At 40.0% G+C, this 17428-nt stretch overlaps 1 protein-coding gene across 1 annotated transcript in view; it reads left to right on the forward strand.

Annotated features, from left to right (window-relative positions):
- The first annotated feature begins 2054 nt into the window (after positions 1–2054).
- fam20cb (FAM20C golgi associated secretory pathway kinase b) overlaps positions 2055–17428 on the forward strand; it is a 53562-nt gene continuing 38188 nt past the window's right edge. Inside the window, exons 1-3 of the mRNA XM_041973663.1 lie at positions 2055–3329; positions 3523–3698; positions 7358–7436. Coding sequence (XP_041829597.1) covers positions 2824–3329; positions 3523–3698; positions 7358–7436 — 761 coding nt within the window. The 5' untranslated portion in view covers positions 2055–2823. The remainder of the gene's footprint in view (positions 3330–3522; positions 3699–7357; positions 7437–17428) is intronic.

Genomic DNA, 17428 nt, shown 5'->3' on the forward strand with positions numbered 1-17428 from the left:
GGAGTTGATAATATGGATTACTGCAGTTTTGATTGTAGGTAAAATGCTCTGCAGGATGTCAGAGGGAACAGGATCAAGAGGACAGGTTGTGGGTTTTGAGCTGCCTAGAAGTTTACCTTTACAGTGTACACACACATAATTTAATCCTCAGATTTGCAAAGACCACTATGCTGATGTTTTAATTTAACCTCCATGGGACTTTCGTTAATGCATTTGTAGCTAATGTTTTGTTCCACCAGGCAAATCCCTGCACGGAAGCCATCTGAAATCGGCTTCACTTTTCATTCTTATAAATCTGTGTTAGTACAACTGCAACTGCCCTCTCCCCCCCTCCTTTTTCTCTCTTTAACTACAAACTAATCTGGGGAGGTAATCACAACTTTATCAGTTCCTCATAGACATATAGAGCATGTAGAGCCATGTGAAAAAGAGACTGAAGCTTTGTGTATCAGGGCATAATTTAAAACACACACACACATACACAAAAACAACAACAAAAAACAAAACAAAACAACACAAAAATAAACAAACAAAAAACAAGCTTTGGTAAGTACAACCTTGGGTAAACAACAATACATGACAATTTAGAAAATGTATTTATTTATCCAACAAAATCTATAGCAGAAGCAGCAACTAGCATATTCAATGAGGTTTGTAGAACTATCTTCAGCAGGGATAACGTAAAGTAATTATTTTCTCTTTGCCTAATCAGTCTGACATAGTTGTGGAGGGATGCTGCAGCTGCTGAACAAGCCCAAATCATCAGCCCTCCACCACCATGCTTGACAGTTCGTATTACCAAAGGGGAGATGTTTGGCCATGAGACACATCACCAGGTTTTGTGACGATAAGCAACACACTGTAATAGCACAAATACCTCATTCCAACCATCAAGCATGGTGATGGTAAGCTGATGACTTGGGCTTGTTTGCATCTGTGCCGTTTGTCTGCATTTGAGATGTAGCTTCAGATTGTTTGGAAATACCGTCATCATAACCCATCTCAGGTTGAGCAGAAGCCTTGCTTCCCTAAGATTAATGCTGATGTCTTTCCTCCTTGGCATTGTGTTAACACACATCTGATTGCTCCAGATAAACAAACTGCCAAATGATCAATTGATTAAACAGATTTGATCAGCAGCACATGACTGTAACCCTTGTTCCTATTAATGTAGTAAAGATGTACTTAGTCTCTCACACACTATGCTGTAGCACCTCAGCTTAGTTTGGCTAAATAAGGAATGACACGTTATAATATTTAATGTGCTTTTCATCTGTGGTTGCAGGGCCATTTTTGTCTTTAAATGTAAAAACTTAGGCCTGGCAAGAGAGGTTTACGAAATGCATAGTGTTTTTTATTAGATATTCTTATCTACTTATTTACAGCTTCAAGGAAGCCTGGATGAAGCCATAATGCTTATGCGTGAAAAAAATATATTCGTCCACTAAGTGGATAGTTGAGTTTTATATTTGGCTTTTTCTTTCATTTATGCTGTAAACGAGCTGTACAGAAAATCTGAAGTGAGATTATTTCTCCATGCTGCTGAAGTCACGTCTGCTTTCAGAAAGCAGCGCTGAAAGGTGCTTTGTGGTTTTCATTTCATGCAGCCTTTGAACATTATTGAAGATGCAATTGCTGCTGAGTGGCAGCGGCGCAGGATGGAACTGGATCCTCAGACTGATGAGCGGTCTAATAGGCCTGTCTAATGTATCATCGATGGATTGACTGCCAACTCGGAGAAGACATTTCAGAGGGATTCCTGCAGATGGATTTCAGGGGGGTAGAAAACCCGCTTAGCTGCTGCATGTGAGCCAGACTGGATATTGGCCAGTAGAAAGACGCCCTCTTCTTGCGCCGCCGGGATGTGCAGGAATAATTTATTCCAAGAGGAACACAAACAAGCAGTTATGCGCTTCACATGGTCACAGTGTCTCACTATCCCTCTCTCTCGCTTTCCCCAGCCAATCTGCGCACGGTGACGCTGCGCAAAGGCAGGATCTAGTCTTGACTTCATCGTCATATTTAACACACCCACCCAGATTTCCACATGCTACAAGGGGCTCATTCTCTTCTCCAGCTGTACTCCTAGAGGTTGTCTGGCCCTGATACCTGTGCAAATTCCTCCCGGTGGCCCCGTAGGCACGCCTATGGTGATTTGTCCGGACTCTATGTGACAGAATGACTCAACCTGGATCGCTGTTGTGAACGAGAACAATCACTTCTCGTGGATTTTCCCTTTAAAACACACTGAAATGTAACGCGCTGCACCTCTCGTGTATTTTTCTCGAGCCAACGTCCAGGCTGACTCGGGCTGCTCTTCCCGCACAGGACCGAGGTTGGACGGGGAGACCGATGCGCGCTGTCAGATCTCCTGGGAACGCACGTTCGAAGGGTCGCATTTTACCAAATTTGCCTCTGGATCCAGCTCACTGGTCAGCTTATAGTCTGCGTTCTTTCAGAAATATTTGGCGACCGCCAGGAAGGGTAAAAGAGCCAATGTGAAGAAGATGAAGCTTGCGCAAATCACCCGTTGGTCTGAACCTGCTCGACCCTTCTACCTGGACTCTTGCGGATGATTTTGCGCCTCTGAAATCTCACTTGAAAATACTCGCGAGTCACGCAGGACTCTGATGTTGAAAACACAACGGTTGAACGCTGAATCCTTTACTCAAGACGGCAAGCGAAGATGGGTCCTACTTGTTTAATGTATATTTCATTAGATTGGCGTCCAGTCTAATAAACATCATCAGCGATGTAGTCAGCTTGTTCATCTGCGTGCTGATCATTTGCAGTAAATACTCACATCTGCTCAAAAGGGAGACCATGAAGATGATCCTTCTGCGCAAATTCCGGGTTCTGATCCTCATGGTGTTCCTTATTGCATGCTCCATGCACATAATGATAGACTTGCTGCCCAAGCTGGAGAGGCACGGCAACAGCGGCTGCTCCTGCTCCCACACCCCGAGCGAGCAGCCTCAGAGCTGGGGGAAGCAGGGCTGGCCTAACAAGCACACTCTGCGGATCCTTCAGGACTTCAGTAACGAGCCAAGCTCAAATGTTTCCTCCCACTCTTTGGAAAGGATCCCGGTTCCAGGCGACAAAGCGCAGGCTCTAGGCAGGCTTGAGCATCAACGCGCTGACAAGAAAAAACAGTTCATACAGGATGCTACTGTGACTAAGCACATGCCATTGAGGGGTTCAAGGTTGGCGTCTCTCTTTGACCATCCTCTATATAAAAGATCCCTGCCGCCTCTGACAGATGAAGACACCCTGTTCAACGTCAACACTGATATCAGATTTGACCCCAAAGCAGCAGAGGATCAGGCATGGTAAAGTGTTTTGCAACTTTGAAAGCAAACCTGAGGCAAAAGTCATTGTCAATCTCAAAGCAGCAGAAGACTTGTAGTTTTGACTTTTGCCATCACATTTAATGTCAACCTTCATCTGTTGTCATGTTATGTTCCTGCAAAACCTGAAATCCCCCTCTCTTTTTCTTCTCTCCCTCTTCTTCCTCTCATCCAGGAATGGGGAGGGCACCATGGATGAGTTCAGCCCCACAGGGGAGCTGACGGCTGATTTCTACCCCAACTGGCTCCGCTTTCACATTGGGATTAATCGATATGAGCTGTACGCCAGACACAACCCAGTCATCGATGCTCTCCTGAAGGACCTGCTGACCCAAAGGATCACCAGTGTCGGTGAGTCAGAAGTCAACACGACAGGGGGGCTGGGGGGGTTACTTGATGGCAACTTGATAGGAGGGCTATATTTAAAATTATGCTCATGTATGCATAAGTGTTATCAGAAAAAAAGCAAGTTTGGTTACAGTGATAAATAGTGAATAAAAATTTCCAGGGAGACTTTATAACTAACTACAACTAATGAAAATCCTTTAAAAACAAACAAACAAACAAAAACCCTGAAATGAAATTTGTTTTCAGTAACTGCATGCTGGGTCCATACACTTTAAGGTAAACAGCTGGTTTGGTTCTGTTTAAAAATATTTTAGCAGCTGAAACTACAAATGATGTCATAAAAATACAAATTTTACTCAAAACACTCAGATAAATAGCCCAATCTGGCAACAGTGAGAGCAGTAAGCCAAAGGAGAATGTGTCCCAAACATTCATTTTGTTGGTTAACAGTGAGAGGAGAGAAAGAGCTGTAAAATGTGCAAACAAGTTGATGCTGAAACACCCCCATAAACAAACACACAAGTATGCGTGAGGATGTGAGCAAGCTGCAGGCCATCATACAACCCAATCTGATCAGCCTGCACACTTCTGCCTTTACAAGGCCGGGTGAATAATAAAACATCCCAGCTCTCTGTCATGTATTTTCACAAAAGCGCAGCAGAAGGATACATTAAGGCGGAGAGAACACCTGGTCCTGATGCAAATCACACTGCCACATTGCAGTTTGGATCAAATCAAACGCTGGGGCTCTGTATCTGATAGACAAGCACTGTAAATCTGGCTCTCTACAAAGAATGATAAAAGATACAGACACCAGGCTGAGGTGGAAAGGATTAGATTCCCTGTTGCCTGTGTCCAGCTCACACATTCCAAGAGTGCCTGTCGGCTCAAGGTCGCCCATCTTTGGCTTGCTGTATAAAAGTATTTCAGATTTCAGGTTTATCCTCCTACAAAAAAAAAAACAAAAAAAATGTAGTTGGCCTATAGCAGAGATTAAATGCTTATCAAGGAGTAGCATTAGCAGTTTATAAGCTTGCTGCCTTGCTTGAATAAATGGGAGGGATATGTTGCTTTCTTTTCTGTCTGTTTGGTCAAGAAGTTAGATTTTCTCCCTCTTGCTTTCTCCCTGTCCGCCTGGGTGGATAGGAGTAAGCAGTTCTCAGCATCTCTTGCCAGCTAAATACATGGTGGCTCAGTAATTACAGAGTCTTAACATAGGCCCGGGGCAGAATACCAATAGAGCAGCAGTTGTCTATTATCTAAACTTTAGGAAAGGAATGCTTGGACATATTATAGACTATAACCTCTTCTCAGCAAACTTCATGAATGTGGACATAGCATGCATAAGCAGCTGATTGGAAGAGTTCATCACTTTGATGGTCAGAGAGCATGAGCAGAGTGGAGGTCTGAGGTGAAAACTTCTGCAACAACAGATATTGTAAAATAAAGGTAGTTCACTATATGTGGGTTTAAATGAAACATTGTTTTCATGGCCCCTGCATGCATGACTTCCCAGTGATTTCAGTTAGAGTTGCTTTTATTTGAAATGTGTCTAAGCTCCACATGAACATGCAAAATTTTACCCAGCAGCATGTGAGGCCTGATATTGATTTTTTTTTCACTCATTTTTCTTTCTTTTTTTTTTTCTGTACACGGTTTGCTTGTTTTTGTTATTCCCACATGTAAAAATAAATTAAAACATTGACTAAGAGGTCGTTTCATGTCAAAATGCCACCAAAACACAGCAACCAATCGATCAGTGTAGAAATAACGGGCACAGAGACTGCTTTGCTCTTTCTGTGAAATTCAGCGTTTTATCCCCGCGCCGAGCCCTGTCCCAGGAGTGCCTTTAGACTACATTATCATGTTCAAAAAGGGAGAAAACATGGAGGATAGAAGGATGAATAAAAACACAAAGAGACAGAGAGAGAGAAAGAGAGATAGAACCTCCAGAGAACAGAGGGAGAGAGTAAATAGCAGAGGAACAGAGCGTGTTAGACGAGTGATTGCTGTCCTTCACTGAACCCTTACTATCATTTCTCATCAAACAAACACTGTGACATCAGATCTCAGACTTTTTATGGCTCAGGCAAACACACACACACACACAAACAATGGTGTACAAAGACACAAAGTAAATGTACAAATTGACTTATGCAACAGAGCATACCTCTTCAGAGATGAATGATGCGTAGTTGTGCCATGAAAATTTAGTCACACTAAAATCAAATGAGCAGATATAGACTGACTATACTATTTGTATTTTAGAAAAACATATTTATAGAGAAATACCATGCACAATTCTGTTAGCATGTGTTAATTAATTAACTGAAAAAAACTAAACCTGAAAACAGTTTTTAATTTTAATCCATGTACACAAATTCAATTAAATAAGCTCAATATTTTGGATGATTTGGTCATATTCAGAATGCTATAAAAAACATAGATTAATCGTAGAATAATTGCCCTGCCAGTATGCTGGCTATTACAATTATTTTCCCATAAATCAATAGCAATAAACAATGATGTTGTGATGTTAAAACCCAGTTAAGTTATGGAAATGATAGTGAGAGTTTCCAGCATTTATTTATTTTCTTTCTTCTGCTCATTTGGACAAATTTAATGATGGTAAAAATCCTGCCAGACATTGCAGCCTTGCGTTGTTGTATGATAGTTGGTAGTATAATTATCACAGAAGGCTAGATTTGACCCCTAGAGATAAAATGTGCTAACAGTAGAGGTGCAGGCAAATTTGCTGTTTGTAAACTTAAAAAAAAAACTGTACTGTGCTCTCCATGCTGAATGCCAGTCTTCCTGTCTTTCTCCCATTTTGTGTTAATGTGATCCATATTATTCCCCTTTTCGGATCCAGAAACCTTGATAGATTTTGGAGATTTTTTTATTATTATTATTTTTGTCAGAACGTCTTTCACTGGATTATTTGTGTTGTTTAAATTTATTATTGTTATAATCCATAATCTGCAAGTATTTGTAGAAATTATTGTTTTCAAGTTTACTAAAACTTTTAAAGAATCCCTTGTGAGTTAGTATACATATTGCTATAATGCCTTTGTCTCACCATCCTTTGAATCCTAAAACAGGCCTAAAGCAGGCCAGGTTAAAAATGGGGTGTCTCCCTCCATGTTATATTCTTTTACCATCTTAAAGTGCTGGTGACACACATTTATATAAACTTATCAGGATTATAATCCCTTACACTGCTTAAAAATCTGTGTATACTGTTAAAACCACAAATCAAGACAAATCTGGGTGTCATTATGGACTCAGCCTTGACATTTAACAGCACCTCAGCTGGTCTTTGCATTCGTATTTATGAACTAGATTATAGAGTATTTACTCTTCTGCCTAAAAGATTGATCAGATCGCTACTGGTGAAAATATAAGTTCAGTTGTGAAGCTGCTATACCGGCTTCAAGTGTGTTAAAGAATTGTTTTTACAAGCTGCTACTGGCTTTTGTTGTCGGCCAAAATGCATCACAGATCTTTTGTTATGTTATGAATCTTCCAGATAGCTTGTAGAAACCAGAGCAAGTGTGATTTGAGTTAAAACTAAATCCCCTTTCAGTTTTTGTGCATTGTATACTACATTAATAACCTCTGTCAGCTTATATATTATTGTGGTCTCCGTTTAACCCCAACAGCAATGAAGTCCGGAGGCACTCAGCTGAAGCTCATCATGACTTTCCAGAACTATGGTCAGGCGCTGTTCAAACCCATGAAGTAAGTTGTTCTACTTTTCAACACACTTAATGTTTTGTGTATTGTTTGTGGAAAAATAGTTCTTGCTAATCCTACTTTTCTTGTAATTAAATACAAATTTCAGGAAGTTCAGTGTCAACTATTCTCTTTAAGAAAAAGCCATCGTTGAGTGCCGTCTCAGCATTTAACACCAGCTTTCTATCTTGAACGACTTCCTTTTTTGCATCCCACCACCTACTTATTCTCCTCACAGCATCAATCTCATTTCCTCATTCGCTTCTATGGCTATATCAAATTGCTTTCATTTCAGCACAACCTTGATGTTGGATTGAAGGCCAGCATCATTTTGCTGTGTCAGAGCCAAATGTTGAATAGGCATTTCACCTCATGGGCCTTTCAGGTGACATGTCGCATTCTTTAGTGGCTGCGTTGGAAAACCTCCGCCTTCAGGCATCGCCCATCACCTCTGTCATTTTGTTACTGATTTATCCAGGCAGATTTCTGATGTGAAAATGTCACACTATCTTTTTTTATCTTAGAGATTTTTTCCTGAAGCTCACTTGTGTTGTTGTCGATATTTGTTTATCAAATTGATTTAATGCTTGGCGGTGCTATATTTCTTTTACTTTAAGTTGGGTTTACATATGGCTCTAGGGATAGAAATGTTGGTTTGCAATATTTTTAGTGTATGGTAAGAAAAAGGAGACAAGTAAGAGGATGTTAAGGATACAGATATCTATTGTACCCAGAGATTAAATTCTAATGACGGAAGTGATCTGTGGACTTATCATATACACCCAACTACATGTAAAAATGTTAATTTATTCACTGAAAATTCATATAATAAATGAATTGGAACATTCACAAAGCCCAGAGGAGAAATCCTGATCATTTTGATGATTACACGACTTTCCCTCTGGCAACACATTGAGTGTTAAATATTAGATGAACTGCTATGAATTTGCCACAGATATTTGTGTATTTTAAAGATGAGCTGAAATTACTTTAGACACTTAAATTCTTTAGATAAAACATTTATTTGCCTCTTTTATTATATTTGCCCTTAAATTTATTATTTGTGAAGTTTGTTCACAATCAATATCTACAAAACTGATATCCCTCCAATTTTGCTTCTGCTAATTCTCTGAGTTTTCTCTCTGAGTTCCCGACAGCCTGTTAAAACTAGTCTGATGTTGGCTCTTGTTTCAGCTCTAGCTGTCACTTTCTCTTTCTTTTCTTGCCGAATCCGCCATGGTGGACATCCATCATGACCATTATGTTAATATCCAGTCAATTACAGCTCCATGAATGTCCATAAATAATGTCAATATGACATCAAAATAAGTCAGAAGCACAGAAAACTTAAACATATGTGGCGTAATTTTAAGTTATCTCTGATTTAAGTATGTCTGCCTCCTAGATAAACAGTTCTCAACCTAATCTTACTAATTTACCATTGCTGTTCATTGTTCATGCAAACGATTAATTTGGATCTTCTGAAATAGAGTAATATCTTTTCCACTTCCATAAGATGCATCTTCTGGCTTGTTTGTTCTTAGGAGTGGTTAAATAACCATCTGAAATGTATTAATCACTGCAGTGCTTTTCAGGAAGAGGCTCTTACCCGATTGCATAAATAAAGGTTGCAACTTTTCTTTTGTCCAGGTATTCTACTCTGTCATAATTTTTTCTGAGCAATCATCTACAGTGCTGCAAAAAATGCTTGTTGCAAGCTTCATGATTCAACTGCAAAGCTGCAGAGAATCAATTAACTGTAATGCACATATCATTGATGTCATGCACAGAAAGATAAAGAGTTGCAAAGGTCAACAAGTTTTTGTCCTTTTCAACCAAAAATTGTAATGCAACCTTGGCTTGGCTTGAGTCTGTCCAGCAGTAAACATACTTCACTGCTGGATTCTATGAGGTATTTGATTAGTTCACATTTCCTTTGTCCATGCTGTCATATTTAGACGATAATGCATCCCCAGAGAAGTGCTCTTTGCTCCAAATCCCACCTCGATTGGTGGATTTAAATGTCACCCATCTTTTGTTATGGTGATTGTAATTTAATTGTGGGTTAATGGATCTTTACACAAGCTCTTTTCTATCTTCTGTATGTCAGCATAGAGAGAGGGGTTAAGCCTGTGGATGATAGGTAGGAGGCAGGGCAGAGTAGCTATTCAGAGACTTTGTAATTACTGTTTCAATCGTACCACACTAAGTCAGGCCAGATGCAACAAGCCTGAAATCATCCTGACAGGCCGGGAAGAGCTGAGATGAGAATGAGGTGAGAGGAGGAAAGAAATGGCAGAGAGGAGTCAGGAGAGGTGAGGGGGAAGGTTTGGGAAAGGCATGGAGTAAGGAGAGGCGACGGCTGAGAAGACATTGGCAGAGAATGTTGTAAATGCAGATTCAGTGTCCAAATCCACAGATTATCACAGCCTCAGATGTTGAACCAGGGCAGAGATGAGAAATGACATTTTCCGAGAAAAGCACAGAGCAATAGCACTGGATGTAAAGCTGTTGTTTGACAGTTGTAGTTGTCAGAGCTGCAGTGATGCTTGATAATCCTGAAACAAATGTCAAAAGCTAAAACACACTTGACTTTAACAAAATAGGACAACCATTGCACACGTGTAAATGTGAGCTAATTTTGACTACAGTTTTAGTTGTGACAGATTTGCACAGCCAGTTCCGCTAGATATATCTTTTATCCTTGCATAGCCCACACATGCCAGCATTCACACAAACCCTACATCCACTTAACACCCGACAGCATCTCATTCCCCAAATCTGCTGGTGTGTTTCCACATGGTGCATCAAAGAGACAGAGGCTGGGAGATCAAAGAATTCTCTGCTTGTGCTCCTATGTTCAGCTCCACTCAACTCTAATGCAAATGTGCACTGGGCAATCAGGACATGGTATGCATGCCTGCTCGCCGGGTCTCGGTAACGATCAACCATCCACATGTGTAGAAACCTGCACTTGGTTATCAGCCCATTTGTCTCTTTCTCATTCTAAGTATTCACTATTATTTTAACTGTGCAGGCGTTCAGTATTGATCCTTGGAGTATGCTTTGCTTTCTTTTTTGCTCAAAGAGAAAGAAAGTGATCAGATACCATAGTCAGTTCTTTCTTTTTGCCTAGGAACACTTCTTCTTTATATATTGCACAAACAAACTGCAACTGAGATCCCACAAAATGGCCTATGGTGCCTGCCCACTATGTTGCAACAGAGATGAATCATATTGACTTAGTTCATCCTTCCAGACATGGAGGTTTGTCTTGGAATATCTGTTAAGACGACAAGCTTTGCAGGATTGGAAAGACTTTAAGGGATGGAAGTGAAAATCCCAACTGATGCCCACCCCGGTGTTACTTAAGTTCACAACAGCTGCAAAGCAACCGAAATGATGACTAAGCTCCATTATTCTCTTCGCCCTCTTCTGCACCCGGTTGTGTCATGGTCATGACAGAAAAAAAGCATGAATTACAGCATTATCATACTGTCTGCCTTTGTGCATGCAAACATTTACTTGTCTGGGAGAATAAGTATGTATTATATCTATATATGCATCATCGCAAGCATTATGACTTCTTGTCTATTACATAAAATATGCACACACACTACTATAAATAACTCAAGTGTCTTATATACAAAGAGAACAAGAACAAAATAGTTCCAGATATCCCAATCTTTCATGTTGTTTTTCATTACCTGAAGATTGTAAAGTTGTGCTTTCTGACCAAGTTTTTATCAGTAGTATGTTCACATACTACTGATACTGATGTGTGATGATTGATTTATATAAATGACAATAGATCTCTTTTTGTGCACGAGGCAGTCAGGTTGAATACTGAGGTTAGAGAAGTTGGGGTTCGTCCACTTTCTGAGGGCAGTGTAGAGTGATACTGGACTTCCAGGTCAGAATGTCCCCTGGGTGCATCTCTTCTGAATGGATAATTAGTTTAATGGAGAGGCTGTGATGCTAAATCAGGTGGATAGCAGAAATAAATACTAACAAAAATAGATAAATTTTTTTACCATAAAGTGCAGTCATTTGTCTTTTTACAGTTCTGCATTGACAGCCAAACTTATAGTAACATCCAAGAAAAAGTATGACTGTTGTAAGATATCTGAAAGAGAATTAAAGGTGAAACAAAAATCCTGGGACAGACAAAAGCACTTAAACTGTTGTAATGACTTTAATAAGTTACTATAATAAAACTTTTACTGTATAATAAAGCCTTTTTAAAACTGGCAAATCGGATAAAACAAACAGATGTGGCCCTAATTTCAGTAATAAGAGTTATAATAAAGAGCTACTTATTAAAACTAAATATTTAAGGTGTTGAACTTCTTGCAGCCTCTGTTTGTTTTCTTATTAAACTACAGGAAAGGATAGCACTCTTTTTTTTTTTTTTTTTAAAAAAACAGACTGGCATCTGTATGATCCCCATCAGTTGTAAGTTTCCCTGTAAAGTAGTCCATAAAACACCATAAAAACACAAGGATGCATGAAATTATAAATGACAGAAAGAATACATGAAAGCATTGATGATGCACTAAAACATGCATAAAACATAAAAACCTCAAAGAAACATGGAGAAACACTTGACTGTGAAGGAAATGCTTAAAGAGCATTGCACCTTGCTGTTTATTCACTGATCTTTAGCTCTGAGGTTTAGCAGCTTAATGGAGACTGAAACAAACAATAGCTTCAAGTGGTTTATTTTGCACTTTGGCAGACTCAGTGTTTTTCCTGGTGGAGGTTCATATTCACAGTTAAATGTTTTTTGTTGCTTTTTTCATGGCTTCATAATTGCAACCTCTGTATGGGTTCAGACTGTCATGACTAAGCTATCTAACAATTATGTATTTCCATGTGAAATGGTGCTTTCTTTGAGTGTTTGATAAAACTTCAGGATGAAATGATTACTCACTGCATACAAGCCTCAGTCATCTTTGACAGGGAATCTGACAGTAACTGATATCTGGTTATGAAGGTTGTCTATATCGACAGCTAAGTACATGTACAGGGACATCTGACTCATTATCCAGTTATGGTGACCAAGGTCTCATGGTCAATCACTTTCAAAGGGTCAAAGACTATGGCATTCAGAGTAATGTCACAGCACTTGATGAAGGTATCTGTCACAGACAGCTCCATGTCTGTATGAGAAAGGGCTCCGATTCACAGCAGCAAGAGTCAGAAACTGACAATGGCTACAGTCTGAGGCTGTACTGGTAGTCCACAGCAGCAAAAAGTTAAAAAAGAAGAAAAGAAAAATTACTCAATGAAAAGGTGCACTTTCATTGGGGAGAACATAACAAAACACTCCATTTACCTTGAACCAAACGTATGCAGATAATATAATAAGAACTACAAAAACCTGCACATACAGAAGTAAATGTGTATTTTATGATGTGTTTGTGTCGCAGCTGCAGTTTTGTACCTGAAAATAAGTGCTGAAAACAGTCCTTTTCTCACCATCCTGCTTTTTCCTCTTCCTGTCATCCTGACTTTGTGCTGGTGTAGATATTAGTCTGATAGCTCACAAAACCAATTAGATGATGAGCACAAATGATCAACGAAGGGAGGGGTGCGAAGGACTGGTGATTGATATAATGATGGTCGTCAGTTCCTTCTTGCTTCAGCTTAATTGTATTGCATGTCAATCAGTCGACTGTTGGCTCGATGACAAGCAAATCAATTTGAGCATCCCTAGAAGAGATCTGTGCTCTGTTTTCCTCCTCTCTTTCTCACCGCGTGATCTATATCTACGTGGAGTCGGGTCCGTGAGTAATTTTTGACTGACGTGTCGTGCAGACAATAGACAAGAGCCCCATAATGTCACCTTGTTTATGTCAATAACATATTGACAGCGGCACAAACAACAGCCTGGAGGAAATGTCTGTGTTAAATATGAAATATTAGTGGGAAATTGGCTGCATATGAGAACTGATGTTAGCTCATAAGGCTACAACAGCCATGGGAGGTGAAAGAATAAGATTGAAAGAGCTCCATATCAAGATTGTGAGGGCATGTCTGAAGTAAAAAGACATTATTATCCAACCAAGATTTGAACACTGAGGGAAACAAGACGAGAACAAAGAAAAAAAAATAGGGCCAGTTTAACAATTGTTCTTGCATATCTAAGCTGTCAAACAAAACACCCATAAGCTCATTCTTTGCCACCCTCCTTTTTTCCAATATATTAAGTTAGCTTTTCTTGTTTATTTGTAAATGTGCACATTTGATCTTGTTTACTGTCACACTGTATTCAAAAGGAATACTTGTGCCTATGCTTCGACTCTGAGTCAGGAAATATAGGGATGAACCGCCTCTGGACAAGTCATTCAGAGCACAGATGATGGGCGCAGCTCTGTTTGGAAATAGAGGAAATTCAGAGCAGCAATGATGGAGCTGGGGGTGGGGGGGCAGTTAGAAAGTACCACATTAACCCAAAAACTGCTGGCCTACTTATCTGGAAATGGTGCAAAGGCACTTTGCATGCAGTGAACCAAGACGTAAAGCATTTAGACTCCATTAGGAGAATAATGGGATCTATGCAGTGCATAATTGAACCCAAATTTGTACATGCTTGCATCATACAGTAGGTAGCAAATCAGAAAAAGCTACTAAGTAAGTAACTTTGTGTATATGATCACCTGTAAAGGCTTAAACATACAATAATAATAATAATAATAATAATAATAATAAAGATAATAAAAAATAATTGGCATAGATTGCAGAAATTATCTAGATCATTGTCTCTTAGTGACCAAATCCAAATCAGGACAGAAGCCTTCCTGGTATGTAAAAACAACACAGCATGCACATCATAAACAACAGAGAATCATAATTGCTTGTAAATGCACTGATTGATACTAACAAAATATCTGAATTGTCTTAATTTGAGCTGTACCGCCTGTTATGCTTGGTCACAGAATAATTAATCTAAAATTAAAGCCATTGTGCGATGTGTGATTTAGCAGCACTTAAAGCTTCGCACCGCTCGCCGCCTAATGTTTCCCTCGCGTTATAATTGTTTTGCCAGGGTATTGTTGTTCACTCTGCAATTTTGGCCGTAGCAGAAATGAAAGTGTGGAACAGAAAATGTGTGTACAAGCGCTCCGTTGAGAGAAATACTCACAGCAGCAGATTAAGTACAACACACACAAACCAATCTTCATATGTGCTGTAGGTAGAATTTGCAGTAGCTGAGCACATTTTCTCTGAGTGCAGCGGAGCGGTACATATGATCAAATGGAGCCCTCAGGCTTAGTAATCTGACCCCCTTACTGCCTTCCCTACAGAGACTGTGACACACTGATGGCGGTTGGTGCACCAGGATCATGCAGAGCACAGCTTCACTGCATTTTTCTCTGTATGCGTTAGCTTGTCTGTTGCCACATGTAGAGAGATGACGGTGGGAGCAAGAATGACTGCATCCCCCTGATGATTCCTGACCCTGTATATCTAGACCTAAACACACACATATTCTTTACAGTATTCATCCCTAATGAATGAATGAATGAGACTAGGCATAGAAATCTGTCATTTTTCCAGATTTACATTATTGTAAATGTGCTGTAAAATGTTGAATTACAATACAAAGTCGCACAGTAAAGTAATCAGTTTTAGGCAAGGCAGAGCCACGGGGCAGCATAATTCAAGCTGTTACTGTAAGTCATAAAAAAAAACTAAACAAAACAGTAAAACCACTAAAAAATGGCTTTCAGAGAGTTTTCTTTAATGGTGCTTTATTATAGTGCAAACATAAACTTTAAGCCTTCAAGTGCACAGCAGTGGATGAGCAGCTTTCATAGAAGAACTACAAAAATTAACATGGTGTGTTTATTACCACACTCTGTTGTGTGGTACCTGTTAACCCAGCAGATGCAGCAGTGGAAAACCCTGTAATTAAAACTGAAGGGTAAGCTGACCCAGTCAGATATTTATCTCTTAATATGGGGCAGGCGTTTTCATGGGCAGTAATGTAATGGATTGTAAGCAGTGCAGACTTATGGTCTGCTGCTCTATAGAAAATCATGCCATGAGCATTCAGTGAAAGAAGCTTATGCAACTAATCTATGGTCTGGTAGGGATGGGATGGGGGGGCTGCCCATATCCCACTGTAATAATCTGTTAATGTCCCACTGGCATTGTGCCATCTACAGTTATCAGCCATCGTGATTTATGTAGAATGTGGTTATTAGTAAGCCAGTGATGTTTTCCTCTGTAATATATTCTAGCACGGAGTGTCACTTTTAATTAGTGTGGCCGATTAACATATTCGTTGAGTTTGACATGTCTAGCTGATGGAGGCGTTCATTTTTTTGGCACTTTATTTTAGAATCATCACCATTCATTCATTTTTCTAATGACTTCCTCACCATGTTGCTGCATCTGTGCGTGTGCATGAGTGTCATCAGGTGACCACCACCTCTAATGACTTTGGACAAGCGGTGTCCTAGCTGTCACAGTAGTCACACTATAGTTGCTCAGGAGATGAGGACAGACTGGTCATATTTCTTTGTCTTTTGTTTATTGTATGTATGTGCCAACAACACAAGATTCACTCTGCAATCATACAGTTGCAGCAAATTACACACAGCTCTAGTTGATGCCTTGCAGGAGCAGGGATGTCTTGATGATATGATCAGTCACTTGCCCCCTTCAGGTAAATGTTATCGGCTCTAATGTTGTGCTGAAGGAACGATAACACAGTGTTACAGCCAGCAGAAATGACAAGCCAGCATCCAATCTGCATATCAAAGCCTCGGCCAAATTCCTCCGCCATCTGTGTGCCTGCATGTGTGTCTGTGTGTCTTCATACACTCGACAGAGCAGCCCACGCTCAAACACAGACATACTTGCATGCATTTTAATGCGGCACCGTCTCCCTGCAGTCTCAGAGGCAAACTTCTTTATGGTCTATCACTGTGACAGTTCATCCCTGACAAGCTCGTTGTTTCTTAGAAATTATAAAGAGACTCTTAATTACTTACCCAGAAACATTTCAGAAAACCTGATCCAGGTCTATGTTTCGTTGGGAATGCAGGCTTTGATACCATCTGTCATCTTGTCCCCTGGCTTTGAAGGAGCTGTCAATCAAAGTCAGGCTCTTCTCTGTCTCTCTGTGGTCACAGAACACCGCAAGCAGCTGATGTGACAACAGCAGCCGACATTGATTCATCCGGTCTGAGACCGACCCTCTGCAGAGGAGTTCTCACTGAGGACCAGATGCTGAAATCAGAGTTGCAGGGCATGTTTCATGACTGGAAATGAGCCTTTAATGTCTTCCCAGAGTTGCAGAACAAAAGGAAAGTGTGACAGTGTCATATGTCTGGAGTGTTTTAGACCTCAGTCCTTTTATGTCTTCAGATTGCAAAGAGACTAGAAAGGAACTAAATGAAAAAAAAACAAACAAAACAAAACAAAAAAAAACATGTTTAGTTGTGGGACTCGCCATACTCTCATGATTTCAGATTTTCAGGGTTGTAGATGCTGTAAAGAAACGTCACATTGACTCACAGTCCACTTGTTTCCTGGACAGTTTTGGAAGTTGGAGTTTTTTTTCCTTTGCCTGCAGGGTGAATATAAATAAATCTAATGTCAGTTCCTTTATCTTGAGCCAAGCATCATGTACTTGTCTATTCTTTGTGCTGCATGTAGCAGATTTGGACCATGAGTTTGACCATCAGCCCTGACTGCAGTTTGTTTTTCTGTGGCTGCCAGTGATCACATCCATCTGTATCTGCTGGTCAAAACTTGAAATTTTGGGTTGATTGTTCTTAAAACTTTATCACTTGTTTAGGGAGCAGCTCTGTGTTCCTTTTCTCATGAAGATTTTTCAGCTGTCTTGGCTCAGTTGCATCCAGACTGACCAGTATACCCCACCAGTGTTTGACGTTGCTTCAGAAAGTATTGGTGGTAATAATGAGGTGCAACACTCACTGGGCTGTACCCAGCAGTAAATCCGAAAATACAAGGGCAAAAAA

Source organism: Melanotaenia boesemani, chromosome 21, assembly GCF_017639745.1.
Source record: "Melanotaenia boesemani isolate fMelBoe1 chromosome 21, fMelBoe1.pri, whole genome shotgun sequence".
Lineage (NCBI taxonomy): Eukaryota > Metazoa > Chordata > Actinopteri > Atheriniformes > Melanotaeniidae > Melanotaenia > Melanotaenia boesemani.